This window comes from Bactrocera oleae, chromosome 4 (genome assembly GCF_042242935.1).
Source record: "Bactrocera oleae isolate idBacOlea1 chromosome 4, idBacOlea1, whole genome shotgun sequence".
Taxonomy (NCBI): domain Eukaryota; kingdom Metazoa; phylum Arthropoda; class Insecta; order Diptera; family Tephritidae; genus Bactrocera; species Bactrocera oleae.
This window is the reverse complement of record NC_091538.1, coordinates 257017-277233: the sequence shown is the minus strand read 5'-3', so window position 1 is coordinate 277233 and position 20217 is coordinate 257017. Positions and strand designations below refer to the sequence as shown.

At 33.6% G+C, this 20217-nt stretch overlaps 1 protein-coding gene and 1 long non-coding RNA gene across 4 annotated transcripts in view; one reads left to right on the top strand and one right to left on the bottom strand.

The window, feature by feature from the left end:
• Window positions 1-98: 98 nt before the first annotated feature.
• The window catches only part of mam (neurogenic protein mastermind), a 35630-nt gene continuing 15511 nt past the window's right edge, over window positions 99-20217 (bottom strand). Inside the window, exons 1-7 of one of the 3 annotated variants that reach the window (XM_036374175.2) lie at window positions 10825-11136; window positions 8996-9183; window positions 6817-8787; window positions 4999-5227; window positions 4109-4927; window positions 3785-4039; window positions 99-3718 (exon numbers count right to left, since the gene is read on the bottom strand). In XM_036374175.2, the coding sequence (XP_036230068.1) occupies window positions 2967-3718; window positions 3785-4039; window positions 4109-4927; window positions 4999-5227; window positions 6817-8787; window positions 8996-9007 (4038 nt within the window). In that variant the 5' untranslated portion in view covers window positions 9008-9183; window positions 10825-11136 and the 3' untranslated portion in view covers window positions 99-2966. Of the gene's footprint in view, window positions 3719-3784; window positions 4040-4108; window positions 4928-4998; window positions 5228-6816; window positions 8788-8995; window positions 9184-10824; window positions 11137-16768; window positions 17890-20217 lie in introns of those variants that run through there. The other 2 variants (XM_014234831.3, XM_070108381.1) reach the window with 2 other exon arrangements.
• Window positions 3965-11750, top strand: LOC118683112 (uncharacterized). Its single transcript, XR_004978944.2, has 2 exons — window positions 3965-4052; window positions 11135-11750. It is a non-coding gene; the product is annotated as an uncharacterized lncRNA (long non-coding RNA).

Below are 20217 nucleotides of genomic sequence, written 5' to 3'. Positions count from 1 at the left end.
TAAGCTAATTATCATTGCATCGAATAACATGTTAACCTTGCAACATATAAAAAAATATCAAGCGAATGAATTATTCCTTTAATAAAAAAACAGAAAAAGTTATTTCAATATTTATTTGCAAAATTAATATTTTGTCACGTATTCTTATGTTTGATATATGTAGTTTTTATTAGCATAATTATTATTTCAGTTATTTTTAATGCAGCTAGTATATTTTCCTTACTACTGTTTTTGTAACAAGTGGTTGCATATTGTGAAGATTGTGTTGTTATAAAATAGAAATGATAAAATTACTTTGCAAAGTGTAGTTGTTTTATTGTTCTGAAATAATAATATAAAAAGGATGACTACAGAGAAACCAAACAAACCTGTATAATACCCAAGAAAATACCACATTTACATACATATATATAAAACAATAAGTTTTTTTTTTCGCTTTCATAAAATGTGATTATTTTTTGAACTGTTGTTTTGGTTAAGCCCTTTTACAAAATTATTTCAAAATGTATTTCAATACATAAATTGCAAAAAAAAAGTAAGGTACATGTAACCAAGTAAATGAATTAAAAATAAAAAGCTTTATGAATTTTTATAAAATCGTATGTATTTAGTTTTATCAAAACGAAATGTTATTGTGGTTAGCTACTTAATGTATCATTTTAAGTTTCTTGTATATCAAATGAGAAGATATTCTATTAGTGTACTTGTTGCGATTTTTTGTTTCCACTACACGTCTAGAGTTTAGCGATAAATATGTAAATAATGTTTTAATTTATCTGTATTTCTGGTGGTTATTGTTATTATTAATTAGATGTATTTTCTTTTGGAATTTGGGAATTTTCATTATTTTGATAATCCATTCACAATTTAGTGTCTTCCCAAAGCTATGGTTGTACAATGTTAGTAAGAAATTTAAATTTAATTTAACCGTGTCGACACATATAAATGTTGTATGTATTTTTGGCATTTTTCTTTACCAGGGCTGCATAATAAATAGGTTTAATAATGAAGCATAGACCAAACAAAAACTATTTATCACTTTATTACTTGTAGATCATAGTCTGGACTGTTTCTTATTATTATATACTGTAGGCATATGTTGGTAGTGAAGAGTGACATACATATAATATCCCTTAGGTATTTTTCAGCAGAACTTGTACAACTTTTTGTCTATTCCATGGTGATAACATAAATTTCTCAGCATATACATATGTTTATATAAGTTTCATTTCCCTTTCTAGCCACAAACGAACTAAGATTTTATTAAAGAACTATTTGCTAACTGCTTAAACAAGCACCAACGCTCTTAAAACCATATTTTTTCTAATTTTCAAACAATTTGCGACCATTATATACTGAGTGGAAGAAGTTATCTGAATTATCAAACAAAATAATTATGTACATAGATGTAAAAAAAATTAATCAGAGAAAGGTGTCGTTGTTCTCCTTGTAAAATAGTAGATTTTTTTAAATTAATTTTATTGTATTCATCTTTGCTTAAGGTGATATAATGGAAGTGTATTTTCAAAACTCGTAGAAGTTAAGTATAAATCTCCATGATTTCATATCAATTTTGAATACTTTTACCCTTTTATTGATTTTGGAAGTATGTCTTAAATCTATTTGGATACATACATATATCTACAGTTGTATATAATTTGATATAACAATTTTAATCTACTTTGTAATTATTTGCTTAGCAACTACATTGTAATTATTCATTTTGAATTTGTTAATGTTTTCATGATTTAAAAACTGTCTCCTTTATTATGTACCTTTTACATTTTTATTAAATTTATCTTTTGTGATTGCATAATAAAACTGCTTTTTCGACAAACATTTAGTGAAGTGTACTTAAGTATTTGCAAATATCTTTACAAATATATGTTCCTATAATTTCTTTACATTTATTTGCGCTTGAACTTCAGTTTTATATAATTTGGAGTGTGCATATGCTGGGCGTGTCTTTGATGTTTATCTTAGAACTAATTTATATACTAGAAAATATTACGGAACTCATACATTAGAACTAATAATAATTTCACATATTGCCATTTGCTTATGCCGCTGTTTTTTTATTTTAATTTCGTGTTGGAAATTATAAGATACCTTTTTCTTATTTTGAGTAAAAATATATTTTTCAAAATATTTTAATGTTTATTTTGTTTGGTTCCTGTTAATAACATTATTTAATTATAGAAAAAATATCACCAATTTTTTTTGCTTATTAAAGTTTTATTTACACGAAAACGTATACAATTCAATATGATTTTTTGTTTGCAGAAGTTTTCTGAGAGCATATATTTTAAACATTATCAATATTCAAAACTTTAAACAAAAATATTAAAATTTCTGAATGCTACACTATATCTACATATATCTATATGGATTCTCTAATTTTTCTGGCTGTCATGTTCTATTTATTTTCTAATGCCTTTTAAGTACATGTTATACATACATATGTCTATGTAGTTATAAAGAGCAATATTGTAAAGTAATTGAATTAACAATAATGATAGGTGTGTTATAAAGAGCGAGGGTGTATTTAAACCATCCCCTTTACGTACATACACAAAGTATTTTTCTTGACAAATGGAATGTTGTTAAATTAATGCAAACTATTAAAATTTAACTTTCAAGAAGATTACCAGCAATCAAATTTAGATTAGTGCGAACCAAATTATTCATACATTTATATTTGAGGCTTTATCAAAAATCAGTACTGAAGCCAGACATGTAGCCAGCATAAATTTGCCACATCTAAATAATTTAATTTTGTAATGCCGCTTTAGAATAGGCTCATTTGTATAAATTAAGCTACTCAAATTCGATTAGAAGTAGTATTTCTTTTCCCACAGCTGATGAAAATTTTTTTGATCCGTTATGTAATATACAAAGGGGCGAATACTACGTGTTTACCTGACAGCAGTCACTTCATTTGTTTTCTGTTCGCTTCGGTTTCAGATTTACAAAATGTCTTGCAGATTGAAATTGTCGTTGTCAAGCGAATTAATTAAATCCTGAGTGGAGAAGTTGCCACTGTCCACCGGTAAGTTGTCGAGGAATTCGAGACATAAATCATTAGAGCTGGCCACCACTGAATTAATAGTTTGATTTATGGCATTGGCAGTATTGGAAGCTGTAGGTGCATTGGTGGATTGTGCTGTTGTAGCTGCAGTCATGGTATTTCCTGTGATATTATTATTATTTGATCCAAGGTTGTTTGTTCCCGATCCAAGTGAACCGGTGGTGCTGGCTATACTAGGTGCACCTACCGATCCGCTCACCATTCCGCCAGTACTTTGGTTGCTGCTCCCTACATTCTGATTGATTTGCATCATTTGCGTATGTTGTTGGTGCGCGGTTGGCGTTGATGTGGTTTGTTGCACGAACTGCTGTTGTTGCATTGTCATTTGCTGTTGCGACTGTGACATGTGTAGTGACGTCATTTGCATTTGAGTCATCATGTTAGCAGGCCCGCCTTGTTGCTGCTGATGATGCTGCTGCAGCATTTGTTGCATCTGTACGCTGCCTGGTCCTCCGCTACCACCGGCGTTCGCTAACATTTGCTGCTGTTGCTGGACCTGCTGCTGTCGTATCATTTGCTGCTGAATTTGTGATGGCGTCAACTGCATGCCATGATTTGGAACACCACCGATGCCGCTGTTTCCACCCCCAGACATAGGACCAACACCACCAGCACTTGGCAAAAAGCCTCCTGATTGGAAAAGGAAAAAATAATAAATAACTAACCTTAAGGTAGAAATATAACATATATATTTACCGCTGCCAAATGACCCAGTCCCTTGTCTCATTGGACCTCCAGGTCCTCCACCAAAGGTCATCTGTTGTTGCTGCGACATCATCATGTGGCGCCACTCCTGCTGTGAACCCATCGGCATACCATCTGGAGTAACTTGAACATTAGGAGGACGTTGTTGTGTTCCCATGGGACCATTAAAAGCTCCCATGGATGAACGTGAACCAGCTGCAGCTGAATGTTGCATGTACATCGCATGCTGCGGGCGCATCATTGGTCCTAAAAAAATACGGTAATTAAATACTTTTAATTTAATGTTCAATCATAAAATATATAATTCATCCATACCTGAGGGCGGAATAGGTTGTTGCGTCATACGTCGCATTGCCGCTGCTTGAGCTGCAGCATTGGGAAAGCGACCGCCGCCGCCAACGTTCTGCTGCATCATTTGTGCTTGCATAAGTTGAGCTTGCGATGCCTTGTATTCGGGCGGTGGTGGTCGCGTTCCACCCATGTGCTGTTGTTGTATAGCTTGAACACGCATCATTTGTTGCTGTTGTAAGAATTTGGCTTGACTAATATTCATCGGGGGCCCGCCATTTGGCGTTGCACCCATCATCATGGCTGCTGCAGCGGCATTTGGTCCATTCTGGGCGTTTAGATGCGATAATGAATTGTTAGACATCATTCCGCCTAAACCGCTACCAGTAGTGCCACCCATTTGATTCGTTCCACCAATACTGACATTGCCGCCCATCCCCGAAATGTTGTTCATGCCACTGGGTCCAATTGCATCCGCTCCACCTCCCCCTATCGTCATGCTTTGGGCAACTGATCCACCATGCACATTACCACTCACGCTGCTTGACTGTTGTCCCATTAAATTACCCACACCTCCAGGTACACCATTATTTGTATTATTATTGTTATTCGGAACGACAGGTGAGCCAACATTCGTCGAAGAAACTTGAGCCAAGGCCGCAGATGCCGCTGCAGCAGCTGCTGCTGCGGCTTGTGCTTGAGCTTGAGCCTGCGTTTGGCGTTGACGCATATTAGAAGGCATTTGTTGATTCTGCTGTGTCGTTTGTTGCTGTGTCTGTTGCTGTTGTTGTTGTTGTGTGAAATTCAGCGACTGTGTTTGCGAAATGGAGAAACCGTCTGAGGGTCCTGTGAATGATTACAAATTTAAATATAGTAATTCATATGTACATATATATTATATGTATGATAGAATTTACCATTTCCGTGATTTAAATTTTGATTTTGTTGCTGTTGAGATTGTTGTTGCTGTTGTGAATTTTGAGTATTTTGATGTTGTTGCTGACCATGTGGCTGTTGTTGTTGCTGTGCGCCTGACCCATGAGGTTGCTGTTGCTGGTGATTAAAGAATTGTATACCCTGTTGCGCTGCCACTGATACGCTGCTCTTCATGTCACCACTTAAATGAAGATGCTGACCACTTGAGACCTTCAATTAAAGATTGAAAAAATATTATATACATATGTATATGATCATGTATTTAAAGAAAACGATAAAGAGAAAACTACTACGAAAACTATTTTAATAGTAATTTAACATTATCCCGATGGTTTTTGTATCTGTTATTACCGAATGTTGAAAAAGCTGGGGGAAGTGTTAATAATACTAATATTTGCATCTTAAAGTTCATATCACTCAATGGCGCCTTCTGTTGGCACTTTGGTTCTTCTCCTTAAATTTGTTTTCATTTGTAATTTTAAATCGCACGATATGTGAGTAACGTATTAATTAATCAAGTGGAATATATAGATGCTGGTTCACGACCAAATGGTCATTCATAAAAGCCGGAACTTATGTTCGCTTTGAGTGTAAATAGATGTACTATGAGCCACAATATTGTTTTTTTGCCGACTGCAAAAGCAACAGGCAAAAATGAATTAAATTGACCACAGTTAGTTATAGCGAATCCACCTCCTTATGTATATTTAACAAGAGTTCGGGTATCGATTCTTCAACGAAGTAAAGTGCGCTTCCTTCGTGGCAAGGTATAGCATTCAAAATTCTAATTATATGTATCTACTTATGTACTTAGATATAAGTGATATAGTTTGTGTGTACATAAATTGCTACAACATTTTATATTAACGCTTGGTAATAAAGTAAAAACGTATAAAACGTCTGACTCTGGGAAAATAATAATATCGGCAACATTGTTAGGGTGGTTCCTCACACTTGTTTTCTGAATGCAATCGTTTATATAAGAGAGTCGTATTTGAAGATAGTGAGCACAAGCGCAATACGAGAGAATGCTGTCAAGCACGACATACGTAAACAGTAAAATGTGAGAGTTTTATAAATGAATGATGACTAAATCTCTTCATACAAAGTAAGAGTAGGAAAGAATGTAGAAATAATTATAGTTTGAACGGTGTTTCCGGTCAAATCTACATAGACGGCTGGGAGGCTAGAGAAATGTTTTCTCGATTTCACAGTGTAAATTTTGTAGTGCATAAATTTAATGTATCTACACAATAACATCTGATTTAAATTAAATTGTTACTGTTATTTTGAAAATTAATTTTTATTTAAAACTTTTCTCGAAATTCATCACCTCTTTTTACTAAAGCACACTTTCTATGCGGTTTGACACTAAATGCAAATGTAATATGCTATAATATCTATTTTTATAAATACATATGTATGTATGTACATATAATATATAAAATTTGCATTTTTATAGAAATCCATAATATATACGTATATAGTATATATTTATTCATATTGTGACTATATCAAAATTAAAACCGAATTTCGAAAATTATATTATTATGTTCATAGAAAATGAGCAATATTCAATAGGCTGAACAAATAAGTAAGGCCTCTGCATTATATGTCAGTGCAGATTTTTATTAATATATTAAATTATGATTACCTTTTATTTTATAAATATAATCAATCGTTTATTATTTTTCTTTATAATTTTTTTTGTTTGAATCCGACACGACACGACATTGACTTATACGATAATATTCAACTTTTCTACTTTTTTTTATCTAACCTTATACATACATACATACCTGTATCCCATGAGCTCCTCCTTGTTGGGTAATATGCAATTGCTGCGTTTGTTTCATTTGCAGTGTTGTTGTTGTCGACTGGTGCTGTTGTTGTTGTTGATGTAGGTTTGGACCAGTCTGTGAACTACTCGCATTGCCCGCTCCCGCATTAATGCCTCCACCGGACCCATTTTGATTACTTGAACTTGACGCTCCACTTACACTAGGACCACCACCCATACCTCCGGTACCATTGTTGACATTTAGTGGCGGAACGCTTTGCGGTCCTCCACGTTGTTGCGTACTATTCTGAGGATGCTGCGCCGTCATGTTAGGTGGTCCACCATTGCTACAACTATTCCCTACGCCGACTCCCCCACTAATTCCGCCCGATCCTGAAGTACCGCGATTCGGTCCTTGCATAAATGATTGACCGGCAGGGCTCTGATTGCCAGTTGCTCCCATTGGTGAGTTATATGGTGAGTATTGTTGTTGCTGGGTTTGTGGTTGTCCGGGTTTCGGGAAACTACCAGAACCGTTATTTGGTCCCATTTTAGGTCCATTCGGGCCATGCGGGTTTTGTGCTGGTTGTGGATGATTTTGTTGTGCGTGGTGTTGTTGTTGCTGCTGTTGGTGCATTTGAGCCTGCTGTTGTAATCGCTTGAGATCGAAATCATTTTGTGAGGAATAGAAGAGCTCTTGTTTAATATCTAGAAAAGACTGTTGCATGCCAACAAATGGACCGGAACCAGCCATAGATCCATTGCCAGGAACTTTTTGCTGAAATTGAGGCAAATGCTGTTGTTGTTGCGAACCATTGGACCCCATGCCGAAATCGCTTCCAAAATTGCCATAATCATTATATCGATTATTTGGACCACCTCCACCCATTAATTGCCCCTGCTGTGACTGATGCATTGGCGGCCGTGGGAAGCCTCCCATACCGCCCATGGCATTCTTATGCTGATGTTGCTCGGCCATTTGTTTTAGCGTTTGTGCAGCCAGCGAAGTCATCTGACCGTTATCAGGACCATTTAAAAATTGTCGCATTTTGTTCATGGTTTGGGGATCGGTATGTGGAGGTCCATTCATAGGACCACCCATACCACCATTATTCGTCATGTTAGGTACGTTATTTGTACCACTTACATTCATACCCCCACCGCTACTTCCAAATGTTGCGTTAAAATCTGTCATTGCATTCTCTGATTTTACATTAAGACTATTAATGAGGTCCTGTGCATTTGGTGGCTCCACCTTAATACCATCCTCAGTTTTAATATCTAAAAGTGGCTTCTCATCAAAACTGAATAAATCCGGATTGAAATCCTGTAGATCATTTATAATATCATCACCCATAAGATCGGGAAACCCGGGAAAGTTACTGTTTGGGCCACTATCTTTTTCCAATCCAGCCAGATCGGAAAAGTCTTGATCTGGCTCACGTTTGCATTCTACTAAATTCGATAGACTACCAAGACCAAGTTTTTGTTGCTGCTGAGTTGTATTTGAATTGTTATGTCCACTCATTAAGTTGTTAATATTACTACCGGTTGCACTATTACCACCCAAACCATTGCCTCCGCCATTAGCTCCTCCGCTGTTTCCAGTGTTTCCACGAGAATTATTCGATATTCCGCCACTTTGCGGATCATTTGGCCCACCAGAACTACCGCCAGGGACAGTAGTCGTTCCACCACAACCACCGCCGCCAGTGCTACCGCCGTTCCCACCGACGTCCGACTCGCTTTTCACGGATGTGTTTGTGAGCGCCTTAACTGTGACATTCGTGCTTATCTGCTGCGGTTGTGAGTTAGCCGCTGACGTGGTGAACTCCAATTTTTGCACAATATGCACTGAGAACTTGGTTAGATTTTCAGAACCATTGTTATTGTTACAGTTATTATTGTTATTTGGCAGTTTGTGAGGCGGCTCGAATGTTTCAGATCCATTATCCACGTCGTCCGCTGGCCGTTTTAAGAATTTTTGTTGCTAAAATAATGCGAAAAATCAAAAATTATTTAATAATTTATACAATAAAAACTTATGTACTTGTACATATATGAATGTATGTATTACAGTTTTAAAACATTTGTATGAAAAATTAATGAAGTATTTGAAGTTTAACAAAGTATACATGTATGCATCTATTAAATATGGTATATACATACATATACAATAAGGTACTAAATTATTTTACCCAAATATTCATTAAAATGATTCACTTATTTCCTTCCAAAGCAAGTCGACATAGAAAATGGAAGCATCGAGGTGTTCCGTTAAAACCTTTCTATGTAACGTCGAATCAGTATTTTATTTGATTCGATTTCTCTCAGAACTTGAAGATTTTCCATGTCATTGACACAGTTTGTTATTTGAACGCAGTTGCTATAAATTTCAAAAATTCATTTATCCTTTTTTTATTTTACTAACACTAAGCATGATAATATTACAAATGATATTACCCAATTTAAACGTTTTATATCATATTGTGTATTTATGTATTGTACATATATTATATTTGAAAATAAGTTAAAGCATAATTATAAAATAATATTCATATATATATATTTTGCTGCTAAAAGCGCAAACCCTTTATACCCCTTGTCTTTATTAAGAAGTTAATTTTACATTTTCATAAGTGAAAACAAACAACAGTAAATATAAATAAAAATTTTAAAAATTACGAAACATTTTGAATATAGTGCGATGATAATGTTAATATAAAAATATTGTATATATATATAAAAATACAGCTAAAAGCAAACTTTTATAATCTTTAGAATGAAGAACCTACAAAATAGAGAGATTATAAGAAAGTATTTTGCTGTGTATGTACATACTTATATATGGAAAAGTATTCGAAATCAATCATAAATTATTTTTTCATCCTTTAAGTTAAAAAGTCATAAGAATAATTATTAACAGATGGACGTGTTGAAATCATTTCCGGATATCTGTCTGTCCGCAAACTGAGGGCTTTGGTATTGTATAATAACAAATTCATACCCATTACCATGCCCACAAAATAGCGTTAATCAAAGGAATATATCGGATTTTTTTACATTAGTAAAGATATCGCGCTAGAGATAAAAAAAATTCCACCAATTAGTAAAAAAATATCTGAATAAACTATAATATTGGGTTCAGTATCTATTATATACGACCTATACATTCTACAAGGCCATCATACCCCAAATTATCGATGTTTTTGTTGTAGTAAATACCAAAATATACTAAACTGTTGTTTGTAGCATATAAAATTAACCGATATAGTTTATGTATATCGCAATGACTAGGATGACGATACAAGATGTTTTATCATTTCATCCTTACTGTGTAAAATCAGGCAATATTGGACTACAATCACACCCATTTTCCATATAATACAATTATAAGTTTCATCTGATTCTTTCACTTTACGGAATATAAATCAAGCAGCAATGAAAATATCGAAATAAAACTTAACTTAAATAAAACCTTCGAGGTTGCCCGCTGTAATCTAAAATCGGTCAAAATCGGGTTTAAACTTAACAAGTCCCCAGATTCTGAACATGAGATCCACATTTCCTCTGGCTGACTGTGTACAAAAAGTATCATCATTTGTAACATTTTTAAATATACAGTTTTGTCAAAACCTACAAATATTTTTCCGCTTTCGACCCTACCATAAATTACGAGAGTATAAAATAATCGGTTACATCCGTACTCAGCCCTTCCTAGTTTGTTGTATATAAAGTTTTGCCGAAATATTTACATTAGAAATTAAAGGAGTTTATAGAAGCAAAAGCCCGAAATTAATCGATTATCACGTGGGGCAAACTCTGGCATTAAAAATCTTCATTTCTTTTTTTACAAAGAGAAAATAATTATACAATATATGGGTTAACTTTTGTTTGTGTGGCTCCCGTTCCTGACATTGGATTTATTTACATACTTAGGTACATATGTATATGTACGCACTATATCATATTTTAGTTTAAAAATATAAACATTTTAATTGTAAATCTAGTGTTATATGTATGTTACATGTTTCTATGTTTAAGGTTGTTGCACTATTGTTTTTCTCTACGGTTTCTGATGCCACTTTGACCACCTCCACTTTGCGTATTACTATCTATTTCAATCCGATGCAATGCGTTGTCTTGCCGCCGCTGTAATCGTTGTCATCATTAAGCGTCAGCGACGTCAATATCTCATAACATTAACATTGTCTGTTTGAAACTTTGCCTATGTACATACATTTATAAACTGTTTTTATATTATTTAGATTTATTTCAATTTAAGTTTTTAAACTTGCTATTGCGTTATTTGGCAAGTGTTATCGTTTTCGCCGTAGGTGTCGCCCTAATCGTGTATGAATTTAGGTTTCTCGTTATCGCAATAGCTAATTATGCTCATCTGAAATCTTCCGTGTTTTGGTCGTGTGGCGTTTGGCTAACAATTGAGTACTGGCACGAGCCGGCCGCGGCGGAGTTCCCGGTATGCGACAACAGCAGCAATATCTCGAACTGCCAAGCCAACGAGGCAGTCACCTAATCAAACATTTCGTCAGCCAGCAGTAGAGTCACAGCCGCTGTAACCGTCACAGGAGAATCAAAAAATAAACGCGCTAATGCATTGTGAGAAAGTTGCAAAGCCACTGCAACGCATTAAAGAGACATCAACAGAGACGAACGCAAAGTATAACAAAGCTCCAATGAACTCGAAATACAAAAATAAAAATTCACATTTAATACATACATACATTTGGCCGAAGCAACATGAAACAACATCCCAATGAGAGTTAAATAAGAGCGAATGGGAGAAATGGAAAATCTCAAATATTTTGAAAACGATGTCTTCTTTATGCACCAGCAGTAATCAAGGTAGGAGACTAAAATGTAGTGAAACTATATCAAACCAATGATCAAAGACCAGAACGCAAATGCTAACATGGTCAATAGCAGTGAAAAGCGCAAACGCCAAAAAGCTACAGCAATACAGAGACATCATCCATGAAGGGATGTTCGAATGGGAAACCAAATTACAATATACAAGTACATACATACATATATACATATTTGCAAGAGAAAACAACCCTCACAAAAACTTTATGTGAAAGCTATAAGTCTAACCATAACATCTGTCGAAATCAAAATAAAAATATACATACATGGATTGTCAAAATATTTTATAACTTTTGAATGAACACAATTTATCAACATTAATAAATTTTAATCAATATTCGAATTCGTAGAATCAAAAATTAAAAGAAATAATTAATAACGTATTTATAAATTGAGCGTTTATTGATTTTTGCTTTTAAATTTCAATATTATCTATTAAAATATACATATATCCTTCGAGTCAATGTGATTTAACGTTATCAACTTTTTTAAATATTACTTTTAAAAAGTTCTGAATTTGCACCGAGAATAAGAAAAAAAATTCTAGTATTCCCATTTTATCATTATCGGGAATTTTGTTGATAAAAACCTGTGGCAATATGTTAACGCTTTGGTTGACGACTCTGTTATTAAAGCAGTTAACACTCCTACCACTATAGTAGCCAATGGATGTATGGTGAGATAAAATTTTGCGAATACCTGAATATATAGAGACATTACAAGTATTGGTATAGCATTCACTATGCGAATCTTTTTTTCCCACAATTGCATTGTTAAATAAAAACAAGGCATTCGTTGTGCATTGTTTTAATATGCTTATTACCTTATAATTAATAAGATTTTAGCTTGTAGTCTTCTTTTCCATAACATCTTCTATTCGTAAACTGTCCGATGGTTCCCAACGACTAAGAAAGAGAGCAATGTTAAGAAAAGAGAATATAAATGTTTGAGCTTGCAAAGTTAAGGGAAAACCAGCAATTCACCACCACTATCATCATAATCAATGGCATTATATTGAGCTCTCTGTATTATTTAAGTACATACATATTTGAGTGCATCTCTTGACAAAAACTTTTGGGTCAAGCTTTACTATCCATACATTCATGTATACATTACCAAAAATATACATTACATACATATATGAACCTAAGCATATTAACACATGTATACAATATAAAAATATGTGCATATACCGTATCACCCAATTTAATGAAATATTTTTGCGATGAATTTGGTACTCACTAAACCTTTTGCAAACATATGTACATACACTTACGTATTGTATATATGTATGTAAGTACATATGATTGAAATATTTGTTTTCCAACAAAATAGATTGTCAAAAATTTAATATCTGAGGTAAGGCCAATATTTAGCCAATCAAATAATCTTTGGAGAACTAGTTGTAGATCAAAAGTCTAAATTATCATGATTTATTTCATAGAAATTATTTTACAAAATTATTCAAATCAAATCGAAATTAAATGAAATATTTTTGGTAAACAATTTAAAAGTTTTTGCATCAAATTTTTTATGAAATTTTATTGATTAACTCTTTTCAGAGGAGTAAGCAAACAATGATAATGTCAACATTTCTCTTAATATTTTTGATTTTCATTTACCAGTTTTGAGTCGCACAGCTTGAAACACGTTGCAAATATTCTCTGGTTGAACATTTACCAATTATCTACTTATATACATATGATCTTCCATATACGCATAATTAAAAATATATTTATATATTGTTTCTATGTTTATACATACATCTATGTACATACTCGTACTTATATCATTTTCATCGATTTTAAAAATGGAATCATTTATGATGACTTTAATATGTACGTATGTACATTAGTAAGTTCGTTTGTGCAGGATAAATTTCAAATTAATTCCAAAGCTGAAACTTGAACCACAAAACCATTTGTATTAATATTTACATACAATATGGTAACAACTGAAACGAAGTTTAAATTTAAAAAATATCGTATTCTTTCAGTGGTCTTACAATATTAGACTTACAGAGATACCTTTTAGTTGCAAACTCAAAAAAGTAAATGTAGACATCCTACATTCATACTCTTTAGGAAATGCCCTTGAAACATGAACTATATAAATTCTACTACCAATTTGCAATAAACACTGATAAACATACATACATAATATATAGCGATCAAGCTCAACTTGTAGAATATGGCATGAAAGCGCATAGAGCTAAATGTATACATACTAACTAGTATGTACAAACCTATGTATATTTTAAATCTACCAGATCGATATCGGTGAACAAAATAAAAGTTTGAGTGAGTACTATTGAGTAATGTGTGTACCATAAATTTGGATTGGTTAAAAACTTGTAGTATCCACACAAATAGGAGCGGCTTCTAAAAGAACTATGAAAATCGTAAACATTAATTTAATGCAATTTTAAATATAATATTAAGAACAGTTAAATACATATACCTATACAAATGTAAGTATAGATTTATAAATATATGCGGATATACATACAAAAGTCTTAAATGCGCAAAAACTCAATAAAGAGAACGCCTGTGGAGTCAATGTTACAAATATATTACGGCCAGCGCTATCATCGAGAGCGTGGGGATGGCTCTCTTTATCACGCTACTCGAACATAATACTTAAACAAAAGCAAACCAACATGAACGAGAGTCGTACTTTGGAACAGCGAAAATGATGTGTATGAAAAATGTTGCCAGTGATGAGTTCAACTTTGAAAGTTATTTGGCAAAAAATCGTCAATCGCCTCCGCAGCGAGATATAAAGGCAGATCATTTTCTATTGTAGTTATATGTTTCTTTTGTTGTCTTACTTCTTGCTTACATTTAAGCAGTCTCAGATTTATCAAAATATCTTTATTTTCATGGTAAACTCATTTTTTTAAATGTGCAAGAAGCACGACTGAATTGCAAAATGTTATTTTCGTGCAAAAGCAATGTTATCTGTAAAATAGTGAAATTTTGGCCATTTTCTCATGTGAACCAGTTAGTGAAAAATATAAAAGATGTATTAAAGGAGACAATATGGTCTATACTCGTATATATGTATATTTGTAGCTAATTGATTTTTGAAAATTAAATCATTAATTTTGTAATCAGAAGGCATCTAACTTACTTCTACCTTTGTCTTGTAAGACTACATATATCATAAGGTAGACGTGTACAATACAAATTTGTTTACTTTACAGCAAATGAACTTTTTTGAGTTAGAAGACTGGGTTAAAGTTAACGATAACTGGAAGTACGCCTAACATTACCAACATTATGTTTAATGATATATTATATTGTACCTACATAACCTAATAAGTGAATGAAAAAATAAGCTGACCTCATTAATTTTCCATCGTGCGATAAGTACAATGAATGTATCCACATACATAAATGTGTATATATGTATGTACACCCTTAATTAATACATCTAAATTCTGTCGTTTTCGTCAGCATCATCAATGTTTCTGCTGGGCCGTGAATACTGTTCATGCTGTTAGAAGTTTTATTAGTCGAAAGATATTTGCATATACATACATGTATATAGTTATTATCCTAATTTGAGCCCGTATCAACGAATGGATAATTCACATCTGTTTTTGGAGAAAATAGGACCAATAAAATTGAAGGAGGGCTGATTAAGGTGATGTGCCAAAAATATACTTTTTAAAAAAATTTTATTAAACTACTTTTAGAAAAAAACGCTAATTTTGGAACGCACATATTTAAGGAAGAACTTCTTGAACTCTTTTCTGAACTCCTTTACATATAATGCACTTGATAGATGACGTATTCAAAATATAGTTCAAATAAGTAGTAAAAGATCAAATTGAATAAAAATATCTCCAATTACTAAATATAAAGTTTTGAATTTTTACATACCGATATAATATATAAAGGAAACCGTAGCATTTTCAATTCTGTTAGGATATCTACTCAATAGTTGATGAAAGACATTCTTTTAAAAGTTTACTATGTTTTTCGATATTTAGAAATCCTTTTCGGATAATAAGCTTCCTAACACCACGCTTTGGTTTACAGTGGACAATCACAGTGGAAATCACAGTGGAAATCACAGCTTTTCAGAAAACGCTCACTCCTCCTACGACACACTGTGTTATTTTAAGCTAGAGAGTTAAAATTAATACAATACAATTTTTAATCACTTTGCGCATATTCCAATCACTCATACCCATTTCAGGGGCTATTTCTCGTATAAAATGTTTTTATAATGCATGACCATTGAAATCATTTCCTGTTTCTTTAAAAAAAAAACTGAATTTTACATATTTTCACAATACACAAAAAAACTCAAATAGCAAAATTAACAGGGGTACTATTCAAATCTCTAAGAAATAACGATCATTAAATCTAAGCAAATACTAATGAAAACATTTTTGGAATATATACGGTGCATTCAAAAAATAACGTTTTCGTTTGTTGGGTAAAATGTTGTTATTATAGAAAATACATTGTTTTGGTATAGCTGACTTCTAATCTTTACTTGTTCTAATCTTCCTATTTTCTTCTGTTTTTGTTTTCCTGTGCTCGATGCAGGAAACCTTTTTTCAGTGTGTGATTTTCAAAGTAGGGGTTTGTTACGGTAATTGGGCGTTTGATGACAGATCTCTGAAGTTTGTCTCCTATGCTATGTGTATATATGTCTAATCGCTTTTTAAACAAAAAACTGTTTAGCTTTTTTTAGACTGAGCAGTGGTTTCTTCTCAAAGTGAAGAACAACAGCTTTGTTCTCACCTTTAGATGTTACGTGATTTCTTCTGGCTTGTCATCTACGTTTTCACTTTACTTACACTTATACTTTAAATATATATGTATACTGAGCACTCATTTTTCTTATTTCACGGCACGACGTGACATATTAAAGAAGATCGAAAAAAATTACCGAATTGTACGCGTCAGTTATCGCAAATGAACACCTGGTAATTTATGAAAAATTAAAACAGTTTTCCACGAATTGATCACGTTAAAAAAACGTTATTTTTTGAACGCATTGTAGATTTTCTTGATATATTTTTCGTTTCTTTGTATAGAGATTGATTAGAAATATACAAAACTTACCACATGTACACTGCTCTGCAGATTGCCTGCCATCATTGCAGCCGCAGCCGACGCCGTATCTGTGGGCTTCTTCTCAGTCTTCTTTGCTGCGCGTTTATTTTTGCTCTCAAGGTATCGTTTTTGCAACGCCGCTGTTTCACTATTTTGTTGCTCACATACTGTATTAAATGTTTGTTCATAGCGCGGTACGCAGTCCGTCTGTCGACGTCTATAGTTTTCAATTCGTCGTCTAAGTCGATCAACCATTTGCTGCCTCTTTGCAGGAACAACATCGGGACCGCAGCTACCCTGATTGATGGTCTGGTTGCCGGCAGTTGGTCCGTTGATATTATTGCTGACGCCGATGAGCCCACCCATGCCGCTAGAAGCTCCAGCTGTTGAAGCTGTTGCTCCAGTCGCACCTGTAGGGCCGCCAGTTCCGTTGCCGCCAAAGCTAATTCCGCCTCCCGCACCCGCACCTCCTGGTGCTGTATGGTACGCAGAATGTTGGGATTGTTGTTGTTGTGTATTCGCCTGTTGATGCTGATGCTGATGTTGCTGGTGTTGTTGCACCTGTATTTGTTGTTGCTGCTGCACATTATGTAATTGTTGCTGCGTCGATTGTAATTGCTGATGTTGCTGTAGATGCAACCCTAAAGTTGAATGTTGATGCTGTAGCTGATGGTGTTGTAAATGTTGTTGTTGTTGCAATTGTAAATTGAGCTGTTGTTGACGCTGCTGCTGGTGCTTTTGCTGTTGCTGCTGGGCTGCGACGGCTGCCTGGCTGGCGCTCTGAAACACAGGGATACCTCCAGCATCCATAAATACAAATTTCTGATGCGATTTTATCGTCGCCTTCGCGTCGCACTAGTCCTCTGACCTCTGAGGTCCGAACATTGGGCGTCGAACACGAATAAAACAAAAATAACCTAAGTAATTTAAGTATGTAATCACTTATCACATCAAATTTGAACGTCAAAATCTTTGGAAGATTCAATGAATCGTCAAATAGACATTCATAATCATATTTTTTTCTGTTCGGTTTTCGGAAAATTTAAATGATGTGCATCTTCCAGTGAGTATAGAATCCTCATAGTCTCCACCTGAGTAGCATATTTGCGTATAATAAATTTTAATATTAACTGTAAATAAACAATTTAAAATCATTAGAAAGGAATATTGATTTTTTAATAAACGTATTAAATTAAAAAAAAAAACTTTATTTTATGGTTCACAACTAATCAATTCATTTTTAATTATGTATATATTTTGCAAAAGAATTGAAATAAATATTTATACATTTCATAATTTCTTGTAAAAATTCCACAGAATAAAGAACATAATGCATCTTCTATACCCTAGCCTCTTTAGTATGATATGAGTATATACATACGTATATACTCGATTATTTCATGTTTGAATTTGAGTTTCGTTGAATGAGAAATGAGTCATGAAATTGCATATCAGTAAAAGAAAAACTGGAGAACTCTACCGCTCTAACATCCATGACTGACTAGCTCAACGACGTAGAGGAAGCTAAAAATACATAAAACGAGTTAGCTGTCTTACGGGCTGCTACATTCGTTGGTGAGTTGAACAGAGTTCGGTCGTTGTTATGATGAGCATAGTACGTCAGTTTATTTTACGACAGAGAATAGTGTTGCCATATCTACCATAAAAAATTTGTTTTTGAATGTTTTTTGGACTAAGTAAAACAACGATGCTGCCCAAAAACAAGTTTTGAGGATGATAATACACATATGAGGAAAACTTAATTCGAATTTACAAGTTTTCTATAACTAACTAATTTGAATTATAGTAACAAATAAGTAAATGACATATGTACAACTTCGTTCTAACTCGAACTCTCGCAACTCTATTATGTGTCGCAAAGTATTATATAATTCAAACGAAATAATATGAATTCGAGAACTCCCTTTTTAAATTTTTCTAGCAAGTTGTTCTTTATTCACTTTTTCACTTTAACGTGAATTTGTTGGGACAATTTATTAAAAACTGTAATTTTTTAAGTTCCATTAAAGTCCTGAAATATATTACCAGTTAATTATACTTGTAATGTTGTAACAAATTTCTATCAATCGTTTGAAATGAATACTAATGCTAGTAACCACAAAGTCAAATGTATGTACATGTACTTATAGAAAATGATTTTATATATACTTATATGTATGTACATAACTGTAGTAGTTGTGCTGTTGAAGTCAATTCAAAAAAAGAAAATATACAAGAGATATGTATGTATAAGAAATATTGGAAATAGTTTTTTTTTGTAACAAGGTAAACATTATGCGTAAATAATTACTAATCAATTTTCTTAATTATTTGAATATGAGATTGTTATTTACTCTATATACTTATGTATACACACTTATTTCATGAAAATAATATACTTAAGTACATGTTAAGATTTTTAACGAGTTCATTCGGCTATTCACTGCCACTCATAGCATACATACTTATGTATACCTATATAGTCTACATTGAAGTTATATGCACTGTATGTAAGGGAAAGTGAATTGTTTTATTGGTACACCCACGACGAACCATCGAATATAGTAAGTTTAATCGTTCGCACACAGTCATACGCGCCAATATTCCAGAGTACTAGACTTAGTACTCAATACCGAAACACTGTGGCCGTTAACCTGCTATATAGAATGATACGAACAACGAAAGAACGAAATGTTGATGTGAGTCGCCCGAAGTTCATGCAAAACCGGAGCAAATTATGATGCAAAGAAGCAGCCACCGATAAACTCTTATTTCTTACTCAAACGGCAAATGTCTTGTTTAGAGAAGAGGTGGAGTTTTATATGATACATGTATTTGTACTCTCCACATATGCACATTCATGTGGAGCATGTTCGTTAGAGTCGGTTGGATGGTATTGCGACGGTAATACTATTTGGTTGTTTAAAATTGTTTATTCGTTCGATGTTGCTGCTTGAGAACGCCTGATTGGTAAAGTTGATCACTTGTTCCAGTAATTATTTATGTTTAAACGTACGTATTTATTTATGTTGTTGTGCGATATTTCCTACAATGAGAGGGACGTAAATTGTACATTCGATGGCGAGTGTGAAATTATTAAAAAGCCCATAACAGGTGGAAAAAGGAAAAGCATATAGATATTATCAGTTTCCGCCCTACCTTTGTTATTTTACTAAAATTTGCAATACTATTGATAGTAGCATTTCCTCAGAACATGTTCAAATTTTAAATCGACTTCGGGTTCAACTCTTCGAGTGGCTGTGAACTATTAAATGCCATGGTTGTCGGCACCACACGGATACTATTGTTGCGTTTTTTGGCTATTGTACAACTGCTTAAAGAACCGGTTCGACACCAGCACATCGATACGCCGCGAAATCGTGTGACTTCCTTTTGTGTATTTTTCACCCCACCACAACTCCTTCCAGTTATCACTGTAATAGCCATTGCTAGTATAA